The 17,500-nt window shown below is 37.9% G+C and overlaps 2 protein-coding genes across 2 annotated transcripts in view; both read right to left on the bottom strand.

Moving 5' to 3' along the window:
• Nucleotides 1-6,705, bottom strand: part of LOC146485729 (CUB and sushi domain-containing protein 1-like) — a 10,098-nt gene extending 3,393 nt beyond the window's left edge. The window contains exons 1-6 of the mRNA XM_085102931.1: nucleotides 6,611-6,705; nucleotides 5,589-5,743; nucleotides 4,111-4,299; nucleotides 3,311-3,493; nucleotides 2,186-2,362; nucleotides 413-586 (exon numbers count right to left, since the gene is read on the bottom strand). Of these exons, the coding sequence (XP_084959057.1) occupies nucleotides 413-586; nucleotides 2,186-2,362; nucleotides 3,311-3,493; nucleotides 4,111-4,299; nucleotides 5,589-5,743; nucleotides 6,611-6,705 (973 nt within the window). The remainder of the gene's footprint in view (nucleotides 1-412; nucleotides 587-2,185; nucleotides 2,363-3,310; nucleotides 3,494-4,110; nucleotides 4,300-5,588; nucleotides 5,744-6,610) is intronic.
• LOC146485728 (QRFP-like peptide receptor) lies at nucleotides 5,720-8,279 on the bottom strand. Its single transcript, XM_085103087.1, has one exon. The coding sequence runs from the start codon at nucleotides 8,240-8,242 to the stop codon at nucleotides 7,268-7,270; it is 975 nt and encodes a 324-aa protein (XP_084959213.1). The 5' UTR covers nucleotides 8,243-8,279; the 3' UTR covers nucleotides 5,720-7,267.
• Between the last annotated feature and the right edge of the window lie 9,221 nt (nucleotides 8,280-17,500).

Raw genomic sequence — 17,500 nt, 5'->3', positions numbered from 1 at the left:
CGTCTTGCTCAATCCGTTTTGGGTCACTTCGTTCGATTTCGTCCCGGATACGTCACCAAAGAGAATTGACCTGGAAGGCCTGGGGGATAGCCTTTCAGGATTAAGGCAATCAGTATATCTACATTACATTACTATATAGTCTTCAGTTTGAAATTGAATTAATATCAATGGTTAGTCAAAGCTCTTTTTCAACAAGTCTTTGCTCTTCCTCTAGGTCTTACATCTAAATACAACGACTACAACAAAAACAATAACTAAGTAAATAAATAAAAATGAAATCAAGTTGCCAAAAGGCTGAGCTGATACGAGACTCTTTACCAAAGTTGAGCCGTACTAACAAACACCAGATTTATGTTGTTTTAGTCAAAGGCAACAATGAAAGTTCGGATACAGCTGGTCGGCGTCTGCTTACTTTGACAGGTAGGCTGGGTACCAGTCCACAAACCGTTGTCCTGACATGTCCGAATGGCAGACCCTTGTAATGTGTAGCCAACGTTGCACTGGAATTTTATTGTGTTTCCATATTTATAGGAAGACGAGTTCTTATTTCCATTCGTAGGAACCCCTGGATTACCACATGAACGCTCTGTGGACAACAGAAACAAACGACATCAACACTAGAATTTGAAGTTTGAGTTTACAAAAGAATGCGATCTACGCATAATTAATTAATGGATTGGCGTCAACGAACCCACAGGTGTAAAAAATTAAACAACTTCAAGATATCTTTGTCGATTGGAAGATTATCTTCACCAAGATAAATTAAATGGATCTCCATGGGATAATTAGCTCAGAAAATCTTTCTTTAAGCTGCTATGCAAGATACTTAATTTAATAAGCGAGAACTTAAAAATTTAGCACCGCACCGGACGATCACTGCACCCCATGTTCCAATCCAGACTCCATATATTCTTCGCACTTTTGTAGAATGCATGTCCCTCTGTTCCGTCGCTCTGGCATGGTTCAATGAAACTCGTAACTTGAATGTCAATCTTTCTAGTGAACAGATTATGCTCCACCTTACAGACGAAATACATCAGATAATCCCCAACTAGAAACGTAGACTTGATCTTTTTCTAGTCCTATACACAGCCGTTATTAGGGTTGTGACGCAACGCTTAGTAAGGAGAAGCGCGGCGTGACGACCCTCGTAATAGCTGTGTAGGAACTAGACCTTCTAATGATATTTTTAAAACGGTATGCATACTGTATGCAGAATTTTCCAGAAACGTTCCAGCAATGCTGAATTAAAGGCTAAATTTAAAATGCAATTGGCATTTGAGAAATGCTTCCTGACTTAATGTGCCATCCCCAAACCTTCATTAGATCCTACAGTTTTGGTATTCTCCTCGTGAAGTGTAATTTTTTTTTCCTTTCTTTTTCCCGTTAGCTTCAATTAAAATCATGTTATAATTTAAGTTGTAATATCAGTTACGGCGAGCTTACCGGGAAAATAGATATAGAGACTAGCGATGAAGCTAATTTTGGCAAATTTCAAACCCCACACAAATCATCTTTTTACCATAAAAAGGTGTCAATTTTGGCAAGTTCCCCTTGAAATAACAAAAAAAAAGTGAAAAATTGAACCGGTACGCTCGCTATATCCAACTTTTGGGTTTAATGCCCTATCGTACGATGTATACCGGAGGACACTGGTGACGGAAATGCGTCAGCAGTTGTTATTATGATGGTTTGTGTGCAGGACCGAAAATTTTTTTCAACCACGTAAAATGGGGGTGAACGGCCTACACAGGCCTCCTACTTGTTTGCCACTTCTATCTCGGTCTTTTGACCAATTTAGCTTCTATAGCACGCTTGCAGCGGGATACGGGTATGCTTTGGATCAAGAATTTGCATGATAGTCACTTATCCTAGGGTCAATGAACAAAGGTTTGATTTGACTCGTTTTAGTGCGTCCGGTGACAGTACAGCCTCTCTTGCTATCTTCGTAAGGACACCAATGATTTCAACCGTGCAGTAATCTTTATTTTACAGTTTTTGTATTGCCGGGCCCGGCTATTTGTTTTTGTGATAAGATGATGTGTTTATTATCACGACTATTTGTCTTTTAAACCTTTATTTAGCATTGTAGTTTCTTAGAAAGCTATGCAATGCGTAAAATTGAGGGCTAAAGTGTGTTAGCTACGGCTGTGTTTTTATCGTTACTTCGCTCCGCTCTATAAACCTAAGCAAACAGGTTTGGAGCCGCTCCACTGTCCATTGGCTGGACACACCTGACTGTCCTCTCCTTCTAAGAGATGATCGAGCTTGCATGTGTATGTTACAATGGACTGGTACTTAGTATCAAGTGCGATGTGGCGATAGCCAACGTAAGGATCCCCAGGGTCACCGCAGTCAACCACTGAAATATCATGAAAACGAAATTACAAATATCACACGCCAATATTACATTATAGCCGTGTGTCCGAGAGCTGATCGTCGCCAAAACTTAAGCATGAAACGGATTCGAGTTCAGCTATGTTTTTGTCTCTTCCTAGTCTCCTAGCTAGTTATTGGAATTAAGTCCGGTAAATTACATTTATCAGGCAATGATCGTTTTTTTTCTTAACCCTGTCAAGTGATGACAAGTGATGACGTTGTTATGACATCATGATTGTCAAATGACGGCCATCTTGGATCCCCCAACTTAAATTTCTCTAAAACTTCAGGAAAGTGAAGAAATTAAGCGAAAAGCAATCAGAACAAATAAAGGAAAACTAGTATGAAAAGTTTTTTTTTTTCATTTTAAATAGGGATTTTTCCATTTTCTGAAAACTGACAGCCTGTCAATAATTGGTTGCCATGGAAACATCAAAATCAATGGATAGTAACCAATGACATCAAATTGTTCGCGGAAAAAATTGTCCAAAGCCCTAAGGTTTCAGAGCTTTTGCTTAAAATATAAAAAAGTTATTTAGGTTCAGCTTTTAGCGTTTAGCGGTCAAACCAAGTAAGTGAATAAATTGGGATCCTCTGTTGGAAAGCTGCATAAAGTGAGAATTATAAGTTTGTCTTAGTAAACATAGATAAAAATCTGCAAAATGCAATTTACCTTCTTAAAATAATGTTCAAGTCCGATCTACTACGGAATTGTCTACTGTTGGAGATGCCATTTACAGTGGCGCTAATGCGTACACGCAAATGATAGAATTTTACTAATTAGCACGCAGTATTTTATTTTAAGTACTTGGTTCAATTCTGATGCTTGTTATTCCTGTTCATGACTTTAAGAAGTCGAAATGGTGAAAGCTAACAGGATCGATCAGAGTGCCATGTAACGTAGCTAAAAAATGTCCTAGCAACGTCTTACATTCGCACAAAGGATCCTGTCCTGACCATTGTCCACCTCCTCCTCCATCAGAGATGCAAGTTCTAAATGATGAACTTGATGGAAACCCATCGTCGCACGTGATACGCAGGGTGGCGTTCAGTTCATAACGGTAGCCATGGACCGCTCCATTCGTCGGGACTGGAACTGGACTGCAGAAGGCAGCTAACATCAAGACAAATGAAAAATGAAATTTGTAATTGACGATACAACCGTAGTTTCTATGTAGTAACGCATGTACCAAGAGCGCAATACATCCTCTCCTCCCGAGATGGAGTAAAGGAAATACGATATACAGACCACTAGGAGTAACCAAGAGACTATGAAGTAAGAGAGCGAATCCCTGTGCCCCATGATAATTATTTTCAATCTTTTTTTAGTTCGCGCCATGCTATTTTGAGTTTAAAATTAAATGACGTCACTCTAACTGACCAATAAGATGTCGACATTAAAATAGCAACGCAAACAAAAATAGATTGAAAAAATTTAATAGGAAGAGGGGCATGTATGGGGGATTCGCTCTCTTACCTCATAGTCTCTTGGAGTAACTTAACTTAACGGCTAAAAGGTTGACTCGTGGACCAAGTGCACACCAATGTCCAGCAGTTCGTGGTTTAAAAAATGTAGTTACTTAGAAGAGAGGACGATTACAAAAACGCAAACATGAAACAACAGACACTCGGAAACAATTCCCTATCTCACATACCTAGAAGGATTAGCAAATGAGAGACGGCCTTTGCGTAGACTTTTCATTAGCTACATCATCTTCCTGTGATACATACCTACACATCTCGGTTGTGTTCCGCTCCATGTTCCGTCGTCCTGACAAGTTCTCCTAGCATCACCCACAATCTGATAGTTTCCAGGACACGAAAAAGTTGCAGCAGTTCCGAGGACGTTCTTATCACCATCTTTTCCAGAAACGACTCGCGTGGCGTATTCTACTTGACCAATGTCGTCACAGTAAACACCTAAGAGTTTATGGACAAGAAATTTTTGGGTCAGGAACTCATTCTGTCAGTACTTCCACAAGGGCACTCGAATAAGACGCAGTTCAAATCATCAAGATCAGTTTTTGTTCTTCTTTAAACTTTTCAAGTTTTGCGACATGAATGTTAATTTTTCCCGTTAAGTTTTGGTTTGTTTACGCAAGATATCATTATTATTCGATGTATCTTATCCCTCATTTTAAATTCATCACGAATTCCTCAAAAGGGAGTTCCCAGAACGAGAAATTTTAATTAAATCCAGATGAGAGGCCGAAATTTCCGGAAAGCGAACCGGATACCTTGAATTAAACCTGAAAAAAGTTTAGTGTCTAGCCAATTAAGAGGGGCTATTTGAATTTGGAGTGGCTCGCCCGCCGTCTGGCCTAGGCACTAATTACCGCTTTGCACGAATTAGCAACGCCTTTCATTCAGACTAATAATTTTTCTTGTTTTTGTAGTGGGGTGAAACCTCGCGGCATCGACGGCCATGCAGAACCTCTGAAATGTGCTGCAATTATGAATCGCCAACGGTTTGCAGCCTAATTTGGCCAATTCATGCTTGTCTTGAAGTCTTAACCTTTTAGCTTCAAAATTCAGTATTCTTTCAGCGGATTATAAAACTGTTAAAAAGCAAAGTTCGTTACAAAGGATTGAAAAATGCCTTAATAACACGCATATGTCTTTTGTAATATTTCTTACTGGAAGAGTTCGTTCCTCATATTTATGCAAGGTTATTCGCCTGAGTCGATAGGCGCACTTACATCGAGTTTAGTCGGCCAAAACTATAAAAATAAAGAAAATAAATATAAAAAGGATTTCCAGTGGCTTCGACAGAGTGGCTCTTTGTCCACTGTTTCCAGGTCTAAAATTTTTTTTTTTTTTTTTTGGAATTTTTGGTTATTGTGGAGGGAGGAAAACCGGAGTACCCGGAGAAAAACACTCGAAGCAGGAACACGAACCAACAACACACTAAGCCTATATATGGCGTTAATCAGTCCGGGAATCAAACCTGGGCGACATTGTTGGGAGACGAGGGCTCTCACCACTGCACCATCCCTGCAATTAAGAATTAAGTTCGGCTTTTGAAAGGTTCGGCGCCTGAACTGGGCCTTATTTAACATACTTTGATACCTCACTTTAATACAATGCCTTGTGTATTAACGCCGGTCATGAAAACTTAGCTGGTTAAAAAAAATTCTTGGCAGCTATTGTTTTAATTTATAATCTTCGCGTTCTCATTACCTCATTGCAAATAGATGGAAAACACTTACGTAGACAGGAAGGTTCTCCTCCTGACCATTGCCCGTCCGCTTGGCAATATCTAGTGGTAGTATATGTTGCTTTGTAGCCATTGTTACAAGTATATGTTGCAGTACTCCCCACCAATAGCCCAGATCTTAATGCCACGTTACCATAAGATGGATTGCTTCAACTGGAACACGACAGCGCTGAAGACAATGAATAAAAAAAGGTCGATAAATATATCAATAATTAAATTTGAAACATAACAAGGGCTTTAAGATGGCAATGTTGTTGTTGTTGTTGTTGTTGTTGTTGCTGTAGTTTTCTTCATGTCGAGATGAGACAAAAAATAACTCATTTTGTAAATGAATCAATTTCAAGCACAAATGATTCAAATTATTGATTATAGAAAGTGCACCTTATTCTGTCAGTGCTAAAGTGTAAAATAAAAAGAGGAGAGATTATGTGCACGCGTTTCCTTTGTCCCAACCATTTCCCTCATAGTCACTCATGGTCAGTACGGTTGCGAATTAGAGGCGTCTGACAACTATTGAAATCAAAAGAGAACGAATTTAAAACTAAACCTATACCCACGAACGGATGGAGAAATAAAATCAGTATTTTAAATTGTGATAGGTTTTTGAAATGTTTATTTAGCTGTCAACTTTTCTAAAACCAATCATTTCTTTTAATGAGCGTTTTTCTAGTTACAACAAAGTCGACTTGACATAACGCAAATCATTAAAAAATATAATATATTTTCTTAAATATATACGTATTTTTTCAAATCCGAACGATAACGTAGCTACTTTGAATTGGGATGAGTCTTTCCTTGTCCCCGTTTTTAAACGTTCTGGTTAAACTGAAGGTGCTTCCATTAGCTTAGGACGGGCGGGAATCGATCATTATACCGCGGATTTCCACTGTCTCGTAAATTTTACGTGCGTAAAGACGTAAATTTAACTGGCTTTACGTACATAAACAAAATAAGAAGCGATGTATATGAACGGCTTGCGTAAACTAAAAAGTTAAGCGTTGTTTAACTTTTTACGGACGATCCGTTTTATTCAACGCCTTACAACACGCATGATTCCATAAACAGTTAGCTACCGGTGAATCAGTCTTTGCATTAATCACCATTGTCATTATTATCTTTATTTACTTAATTCGTTTTTAGTTCTTGGAGATTAAAGGGGCAGAATCATGGGAGATTTCATGATTTTGGGCAAAAATCACCAAATTTAAACTTTGAACACTGTGCTAATTAATTTCTCAATTGCTAATTTAAAGAAATATTAATATTGATTCTACTGAGACGAAAGGTTGAACTAAAATATAGTACATCGGATTAGTACGTTACGACAGCGAAAATTGAAAACGTCGGCCCGACGTTTTCAAATTTGAACCCAATTTTATTTTGGTCATCTGCCGGCGAAAATATCCGTGAATAGAGTCTTTGCATTTTGATAGTCTTTTAATGGAAGTTTGGTCATGATATCTTGGCTGTTATCAACCTAATAGCATCTTTTCTATTTTCAATGTGTTACTAAAAATAGCATGATGCTGTCCCTTTAAATTTCTACAGATATTTTCAACCAAACAGGTATATTCTGCGTAGGTTCTGACTTCAGTTAAAATAAAGATATTTCAAATCTTAGCGCTATCGAATGACTCGCAGCAAAATTGCGTCTCTATAACTATTTAAACGTCAAACACGTTGTTCGCTTTTCTTGCAAAGAGAAGGCTTCCATTTGAACATTTCCTTCAGTGCCTTAGAGAAATTTGAGCTAGACACGAAAAGAATTACAGGATTAATTACTGCGTTTAATGGTGGAAAAACGTAAAAAATCCAGCCCGCAAGATAAAGCATACATGGATCCTTAGAGAACATCAACGGAAAGACAAGTTTTAGTGCCAGATATACACAGAGTGGAGTCCAGCAGATGAGAAGGGCGCTCACAATCCATACGAAAACTTTCATCACAATTCGATTCTGCTGCATATTCCTCATCCTCGTGCTTTCTTGTTCTTCTTCTCCGGGTCTTGTTTGTCTTAAACGTTTCATGATCCGAGAATAGAGTATGATTATTGAAATAAGAGGCACACAGTAAAGTACTAAGAAGCCCACAGCATAGAATACCGATCGGTTCATCTTAACCCACGTAAAGCTGCAATTCGTTTCGTGACCTTCATGAATGATTTCACTAGACTTTACATAGGGTAAGCCAAACAGTAGCGGAAAAATCCAAGTGAATATCAGTAGAACAGCCCTTAGTCTTTTTGATACGTGAATAGCTTTAAAGGGAAGTACAACTGCGATGTATCTCTCCACAACAATCAATAAAAGACTTTGAATTGAAACAGCTTGCGAAACGACTCTGGTATACATCCCCAGTTTGCATAGAAAGGAAGCCATTGAACCATCGATGGTTCGTTTCCTTGCAAGGGAACTGTCTGTGGCTGCGAGTGGCCAGTTGGTCGAAGAAGACATTAAGTCAGAGACTGCCATGTTTACTATGAAGTAGTTTGTACTTGTCCTAAGAGTGGCGTCCCTTAGAAAAGAAACTGTCACGAGGCTGTTGCCTATGAACGCTGTTAAGCTAACAAGAGAAATAGCTGATGTTAGCATTGTAGAGGCGATGGAAGAACACGTTGATAGATCATCAGTACTGGAGTTGTTCATATCTCTTAGCTATTGTAGCCCCTTTTAATACGCCTTGATCATTCAATTTCCTTTTGTGAGAATGATTTCCATGGCTTAAACTTCCTGTTTTTAAGTTTTATTACCTGTCAATCAACTTTCTCAATGGTTGCTTATTAAAATGGCCAAATCGGGTTTAAAGAGTCGACATGACGTAGGCAGTGGAGTAATTCACTAAAGGGTTAGTCTTAAATTAGTTAGATGAAATTAAAAAAAGAATGCCTAAAAAAAAAAGATAAAACTACGGGGTCCATTGGCCATAGGCTCTTGCTTGTTTAAAACGATCGAAAATAATGACGCATGTGTCCTATTTTAATGATAAAAAATGTCAAGGCATGTGGTAGTAACTGACATACAGTTTTAATTGATAATCGCTTTCCTTAACATTTATACAACCTGATAATGGTAGAGAGACTAAAAATTTACCAGAATAAAAAAAAATTTCAGTTGTGGTGTAAATCGTACATTTTTTTTAGAATACATAAGTTAAGCAATTTCCGAACGTGGAAATATTCGAGTTCAAAATAAACCGCAAGACGAAAACAAAACTATGCACAGTTTACTCAGATTAATGACCTGCCCTTTTTTGGTAAACACATATCACAACTCGCTATGTCTTCTACATAAAGTAGACATCATATTTTACAAAACCTCGTGAAAATAGTTTAACTCCTCTTCAAGGAAGTGAATAATGCCCCAACTCGATCACAAAGTTTATAGCTCATAATTTGACTTGTAAAAGTGAATAATTCATTTAAAAAAATACAAAATAAATGAACCATAGGTGAATATCTGTAAAATCGTATACAGGTCTTTTCCTCATTACCTAGAATGAATTGCATGTATCTAGTACAGACATTTAGGAACATTCGTGTCGTGGACTTTGTCTACGTGATGCGTCCGATATACAAACCGGTATAGCACTGAATATGAATATATGAAAACAAATATTTGGGTTGCAGGTAGAATATTAAATAGAAGAAAGACTTTCCCAGTTATTTCCGAAACTTAAGGGCTGCATTTGCAAAAAGAAAGCCTAAAAACAAAATTCTGGCTTGAACGGGATTAAAACCAATTACCCCTGCGATGCCGGTGCAGTGTTCTATTAACTGAGCTATCAAGCCAACTTGGAGCTGGTCATATTGTGAGTTCGTCGTAATATGCCCGTGAAGGATGAATAAATGAATATGCGTATATCTGAAACATATATACTTGAACTACGGATAGAATATCAAGGTGGCCCGATACTATTTATCTGCGTAAGGGGCGACTGTTTTCAATTCAAATTTTCGACGGCTCAGCTGCATTCGATTGCCGAGATATTTTAGACGCTGAAAAAGGAATGCTGTCTTTGGCTTTTGAATTATTAAGGAGATTGAAAAGTTTAATTTAACTATTTAGCCAAACCTAAACGCGGAGCTCCAATGTTTTTCATAGCATTTATAGAAATCTGCTTAGCGTATGAACATAATAACCTTACCAGTTCCTCATCCTTTCTGCAGTATATATATATATTTAGTGCATATGCAGCAAACTGCCCATTAACAATAACAATAACAATAACAATGTAATACAGAGGGCAATTTTTTATGGAAAGCTGGTTTGTTGTAACAGAGGGAAATTTTTCTAAATTTTCCTTTCCCCGAGGACAAAATTACTTACTCCTGATTGATCGATTAGCGAAAACACTCGCTCCAGATTGGCTGAGCACGCCAGCTCTACATTTTGTTGGTTTCTTCATTTTGTGTCCAAAAACAGCGAGTTCTTTCAGGTTCTTTGGAGTTCGACTGTTTAAGCCGAGTTGTTTGTGCCACAAATACATGGAAATCAAGTGCTGCAGCTAGAAAGAAAATTCCTAAAGTTAACTTTTCGTGTCTCTTACAAGAAACAACAAAAGATTATTTGTGTCGAAGCTAAAAACTTGGATCGGATTGACATTTGTTTAAATAGCTGGGAAACTGAAATCAGTCATGGCGACCAAGTGCTTTCACCTCGCTACTTCTTCTTACAACGAATGATAACCGAGCATATGTACAGTGACCTTTTGATGGGAGAAAAGAACAGGTCAAATTCAGTGGAAGAAATTAATCCGTAAGTTCCTTCTTTAGATCCACCGTTTGCTATTTTTAATCGATCTATTTTCGCGGATTTTTAAGGGGTAGGAAGCTTCACAGCGCAGGCGAACAATTAATTGATGCCTGACATTAAGTTTTATCGTTGTTCGTTTACTCCTGAATTAAATTTATATTCTCTCTTCATTACATTTGTGAAAATTTACAAATCAGTCAATATTTCTCCTACTGAAACCTTAATAAACGTCAAGAAAAGGAGAACACGGGAAAATCACTCTTGGTTCCTTGGCACAGATCTTTAAGTGTGTTTACAACTGAATGAGAGCCGTGCGGTGCGAACGCCGAAACTGACCCGAAGCAAAATGTTCAAAAATTAGTTTCTCCACGAATATTTGTCCTATCGAAACGATTGAAGTAGATTTGTAAAGCTTGTAACACGTAAAATAAGGAAAAATTATTGATTATTGCTCGGAAATGCATTAAAATAGTAAACGGCTAGCAAGTTGCCTAAATTGGTAGAACCGGTTGCATTCAAGTATACAGAGAAAGAAAAATTTACCGTCGTTTGCTCATGTTCTTCACAAAACCTTAAATTAGGTCATTTTAATTATGTTCTTGTTTTACGGAGGACGGCAAAGGAATGTACCAAATCAAAAAATGCAGGTGCGGAGCGATTTGCTCAAATGTTGTTGCTGCCGTCGTCGTTGCTTAAAAGGGTTCCCACTCGGATAAAAATGTTTGAAAATCATAACTCAGTCAATATTGCTCCTACCATAAACAATTTTGGCCCCTTCAAAAATTTAAAGACTTTAACGCTTGGTTGTGGCCCAAAATATTAGAGCGTTTGAAAAATGTGTTTTATGCAGTCCAAGCGCATGGAAGCAGAGCGGTGCGAACAAATTGCATGTACACGCGGCTCCAAAACAAAATGTTCACAAAATAATATCTCTGCGAATATTGCCTGGTATAGAAACGTTTAAAGCATCTGTGTAAATCTTGAAACATGTAACATAGAGAAAAATTATCGATTGTTGCCTGGGAGAAAGCATTTTCGTTTACAAATGATTTGTATGATGATATTTTTTTTGTGTGTAAAAGCAAGTTAGCGGCCCGGGGAAAAAACGTTTGGAAATTTAAAACTGTGTCAATTCTGCTCCTATAGTAATAATTCTAGTCTCTAAGTAAACGTTAACAAAAGGAGAATACGGGAAAAGAGTCTTTGGTGTTTGGTAGAATTATTTCAGAGCTTTGAAACTTGTGAGTGTTTACAAACACAAGACAGCCAAGCGGTGCGAATGAAAAAACACGGCCACGAAACAACTTTTTCAAAAATTAACTTCTCCCGCGAATATTGGTAGTATCGAAAGCGATTAAAGTCTCTACGTAAAGCTATTCTATAGTTCTGAAAGTTACGATAACTAATCACGAACGGGTGAAATAGGCAAATTTGAGCCGGGCTTCTTTAAACTTGCTTTTCCGGCCGGCCTGCTCTAACTTGCTATCCGTCGCTCTCTTTCACGTTGAACTTTGCTTAATCGTCTCCGCTTTTTTGTTTTCTTTTACTCTCTCTTTCTCTTCTCTCCACGTTTGTCAACATATACAACGAAGTGTATAGATTGACTTTGTATTTTGTGCTCTTTAGCATTTCTGTTGTAAACGCATAAGTCTCGCCATGTAACTTCCCGCCAAACAAACAAGGGCGCATTAGTATTGTTGGGATTGCGTACGGACGGGCGGACTGGCGTGACGTCATAACTGTCGTGTCTTTTCCCGTGTTTTTCTTAATTATGATAATTTATTTTCGCTCAGGCTCGAGGCTTGTGTTCATGTTTGTATCTTGTGGCGTATGAATCACGCTTCTGGCTTACTTGCGCAAAACGTTTTGTTCAGAGCAATACACGCTGAAAGATGACATTAACCCTATTCGGTTTCGTTTGTGCCGAACGTTCTTGTTTTATGGAGGCGGCGTGGCCCAGTAATAAGGGCGCCGGACTTGAAATCCGGAGATCCCGGGTTCAAGTCCCGCCTCGCCCACGCTTGTAAATAGCCAGCTGGTTTGCCTCCTGCCAGTTGGGATTTTTAACATGTTATGTTCGATTTGATGATTTGTTTCCCATTATTTCTGAGTGGAATGCCTGTAAACTAGCTTTGGGTAGCTAAGTGCATTTCCACTATAAACAATTTATTATTATTATTATTATTATTATTATTATTATTATTATTATTATTATTATTATTATTATTATTATTATTATTATTATGTGTGGTGCAACATAAACAGTAGGGACTTTAAGCATCGACGACGGGAACGGCAACGGCGACGGAGAAACCGAGGAAAGACTGAGGAGAGGACGCGGTTGCCTCGCGAAATTGGAAGCAGTTTAAAGCAGGCGCAATAGGACGACAACTTCCCTCGAAGAAGATTAAATACGATCAGGCGCTTTCTATTCACCAAAAATTTTCGGTTTGAATTTTCGGAAATTTCGGTCTCGAATGGAACGGGCTTATTCTCGATCGGTTTCCACTTTTCGGGAATACTGTAAGGTTGTCCTAAATTTTCGAAAATCTTTTCCGCAAAAGATCTTGTTCCATTCGATTCCCACCCGAAATTTTCGAAAATATCGTCGAATGGAAAGCACCCGATACCAAGTCTTTGTTAAAAGAAGTCGGTAATCGATTTTAATAATGAAATAACCGATGAAGAATTTTTACAAGAACGTGTTTGTCGGAGTTGCAGTTTTCCAATGTAAACAATTCAGACCATTTGATATATATTTTAGGTCGTGATACAAATCACTGATTTAACTAGATTAACATTAATTTACTTGAAATGTTCTGCATCGACGGCTGGGATTTCAAGAAACGCTTTCGCAGTGCGAGCACGCGTGAGAATTTCGTTATCTTTACATCTAAAAATTTGAACTGAAAACTACGATATGACACAGTTACGGTGGCTTGTGGTTTGGATGCTATTTTGAGCAACATAGACTGTTTATTTTTCTCCATCTTAAATGTAAATTGAAAGTTCTGGTGTGTCTTGTTTTGAACAAGAAAAAGTAATGTTACACTGATTTTCAGTAGAGAAAAACATTGATAATTAGTGTCAGACTCGCAAGCCATTTCTAATTTTGAAGGCACCGTCACTAGCTTTCCGACTGATGAATTTATTATAGTTTCGGGAAAAAAAAGCAACAACTCAACGCGTACTTTCCCTACGGTATCCTTAAGTGCCAAACGATATTAAAAATATCATTTTTGGGGGCGGAACGGAGGTAAAATATGTGAAATGTTACTCACGCTTTCGAGCAACGCCAAACGAAGCTTTCTCACGTCGAGAACGTCTGGATATTTCCCGCCAGACATGCGCAATGTGACATTTGGGTTTTCCCTCACAATCTCACGTCGCCGTTGTCGATGCTTAAAGTCTCTAGTGACAGTCGGCCACGAAATTTTAAGCCTTGTTTGCTGGAAATTCGTTTTGCTGCCACGTGTCTGATGTCTTCCCCGAGGATAATTCGCCTCAATAACCAAACCAAAATTGTTCGCATTCATGGGTTTCCCAAAAATTTCTTAGCTGTGAGGCTTCGCTATCAAAAGCATACCTTTATTGAGATCGATACGAATTTCCGAAAATTTCAGCAATTTTCTCGAACATGATTTTCAAACAAAATGCGTATTATTGGAAAAATGAAAAGACGTTTTTCCTTCATATTACTCTGAACATATGCTGGAACCTCAAGGATTTCAGGGACCAAGTTTCAAATAAATCGACTCCACCCAACTTTCACAGCAAACGGTGATTTAAATTGTTACCAGAGTATTATGTACACACATTTAGCCATAATTACTACCAAAAAGGATTAAAGCAACAAAGGATCGCACTTACCAGAACAAAAGTAAATATGTCTTCTAACTTATGCATCAGAGTCACAGCGATCAGCAATGGTTTTGTTGACATTATACGGTGAAGGGAGAGCACGCCTTGCCGGTCACAATTATGGCAACTACGTTCTGAGCAGCCATAAAACAGTCGAGAAGTAAACTTCAGACCAAGTTTTGCCGTATTCTAACAATACGTTTTTCAGAAATAGGGCAACAAATTCGGGTCACTCGCGAACTGCTCAACCAAACAAATCACCGTCTCTATTTGGTGTTCTTTTAAGAGGACTTCTTCAAAGGTAACGTTCTGTGACGAGGAATGTATTCATTAAACAATAGCGGTGCCTTTGAAAGGAGTTTATATTGTCCAAACTTAATACGACGCCTTCATCACGGATTGTCCAGAAAATCCAAACTTAACGCCACGCCTTAAAATCCAGGCTCCGGTTGTCCAAAGAGTGGATTACTTTACCTAGTGGATAAAATGCATTAGCTGGAGTTCATTTTACCCGCTGGACTGCGCTTTTTCCACTGTTATCCGCTCTTTAAACAACCGCGCCCTGGATTGTTTCTGTCTTAAAGGATTACCTGAAACCATGCAAACGCCTATAGACAGTAATGTTAAAAAGCCTTGTCTATAAACCGTTTGCAAGGATGCGCTTCAGATTCTTCAATGCGTTTAAATTCTTTCCTCGTCAATTACTGTAGCCTAGTTACAAGTGACTCAACAGTATCCCTAGGGAGTCCTATGACATTTAGACATATATTCTGCACTCTCTGTAGATCTTCTTCGAGGTCAATGCTCAGCCCTCCCCAGACAGGCGAAGCCTAGTCTAGCACAGGTCTAATCTTCATGCATAGTGTGAATAGTTTATTAAAACATCAAGATATTTGGTGTTATAAGCGTCTCCTCAAGACTTGTTTGTTGGGTATCAACGGAAGACATTTTCAGGAGAATTTATATGTTTTTATATCTGTAACCTGATCAGGAACTCCTAAGGGTGTGGGGGGGGGGGGGGGGGGAATTATCATTACTTTAAGCCTTTACGATCTTTATGCCCCAATATCAACATGCATAAATTATTCTTCCCAATGTACTCCATATATTTCTTATGGTACTAGCTGGGAAAATTTAATTAAACATCAGTAATTTTCCCTTTCAATTGGTAATCATTTCCTTTAATCTCATAACCTGTATCGTATATGTTTGATTACACGGCTCTTGGATTACTGTTCACATGTTAAACGAAACATCACCCTACAGCTGAATGTGACTTTGAGATGACTCATTACTTTGTATTGTAATTATTGAACTACTAAGCCCGCATAAAAGTTCCAATTTTTGGAAGAGATCAATAAAGTTCAACTTGTTGTCAACTTCAACACAAGAAGGAAAGCACTATCGACGAGTTGCATAAAACTTAACGGCGGGCGTAAATGCTATCATCAGACGTTAAAATACTGAATGTGACTGGGCTGAAGGTCTGGCGTTAGCAGTTACGCCCGACGTTAAATTTTATGCAACTCACCCCATATCTCCAAACACCTAGGAGTCACTGTGTGGGTTGTCGTTTTGCATCAAAACATCATTTTGACTCTGAGTTCTTTAATATGTATACAAGATGAAATCTCTCAGCAAAATCCTGACATCTCTCCATTACATACAAACTCAGAGTTTAATAAAGAGCAGGGACGTCTTTGCACTCAGGCATATTAAGGCATGGCCAAAAGCCTAATTTGCATAAAATCAGAAAACAATCATAACATTTCGTAGATTGAACAAAGAAACGTCAAACTTGTCAGTCAGATAAAACCTGATCACCTTAACTAATTCTTGCTTTAAAGTGTGGAATATTTTGGTCACGTGACCATTAAATGATGATTAACGCCTAAAATCTTTAAAGTAAAACGGGGTATATAAAACAAACTATAATCAAACCTTTTCGGGTGTCATACTATTACACTATGATGGCTCATTATTAGTTAGCCTTGTATGGGGGTAGCCGTCATTCCTATTAGAAGGTATTAAGTCATTTCTAATGTCACGTGACCTATTTTCCTTAATTGCAGGACTGCTATTTTATGTGGACACACAAACAAGGCTAATTCATTGCAAGCCCTTGACATGTAAACGTATGACACCAAAAGAGATTTAATTCTATTTCATTTTATATACCCCATTTGGCTTAGAAGGTCTTTAACAATCAATCATCATTTACAGGTCACGTGACCAAAATGCTCATCTTTTTGAAGCAAAAATCAGTTAAGGTCCTCAAGTTTTATATAACTACCAAGTTTGACATCTTTTTGTTTAATGTACGAAATGTTATGATTGTTTTCTGATTTTTATGCAAATTAAGCTTTTGGCCATGCCTTAATATGCCTGAGCAGCTAATTATAAAGCCCCAGAGAAACAATGATGATAACTTTTTTTTTACTAGGGTTCTTGTTAGTACTCAGAAGATAACCACAAAAGCCTGTTCGCTTGATTATCATGACGCCGATTATGCAATCTTTTCATTTCATTAATCATGTATTCTGACCTACGAAGGGTGCTAATAACAAAATAGCCACAGTAAACTACCTCTCTTTAGCCACCGTTCTTTGCGCAGTCTTTTCATTTTAACTCTTGAGATTATTTCTAGCAGCTCTTATAAGTCCTAGTAAAATATCCATCGAAAACTGTTTCATTTTAACCGTTATTTTTGGTATTTTCCCCTTCATTTATTCGGTTTTCTGATCTTAAAGAGTTCCTGCAATTGTAACTATCGCAAAGTGTAATTTTAGCCACCGTGGTATCTTTTTGCTGTATTTTTCCTGCTTTGGTGATATCATTACCTCACTATTTTGTAATAACCATCGTAATGTTTGCAATCTTTTTTTTTACAATTCATCCCGTTTTCTGATCTTTAAATAGATGTCATATGTCCTAGTAAAATAACCGCTGAAAGCTACTATTTTAAGCATCGTAATTTTTGCAATCATTTTCCTTCAGTTATTTTGTTTTCTGATCTTAAAACAACAACAACAACAAAAATCCAACAATTTGTTAATGAAATCAAATAGTAATATATTGATAACAAGCTGTCTTCTACATTCAGCTGACCCACTTCACTACCGATGCGATTCATTTTGAATTGTGGTCCGAAAAAAAAAGGGTCCAGGTTTTTTTGCCAGTTTGACCAGAAAAAGGACCCAGCTCGGCATTAAACAACAACTACATCAGTGTTTACTGTTAGTATGATTATGCTGCGTTCAAGACAGCCTGGTTAAAGTCGCGTTAATACAA

This window comes from Pavona decussata, unplaced genomic scaffold, assembly GCF_977016875.1.
Source record: "Pavona decussata unplaced genomic scaffold, jaPavDecu1.1 SCAFFOLD_25, whole genome shotgun sequence".
Classification (NCBI taxonomy): domain Eukaryota; kingdom Metazoa; phylum Cnidaria; class Anthozoa; order Scleractinia; family Agariciidae; genus Pavona; species Pavona decussata.
This window is presented reverse-complemented; position numbering and strand designations above follow the sequence as displayed.

Excerpts from the sequence above, each read along its gene's own strand:
- LOC146485728 (XM_085103087.1), bottom strand. The coding sequence starts at position 8,242 with ATGAACAACTCCAGTACTGATGATCTATCAACGTGTTCTTCCATCGCC.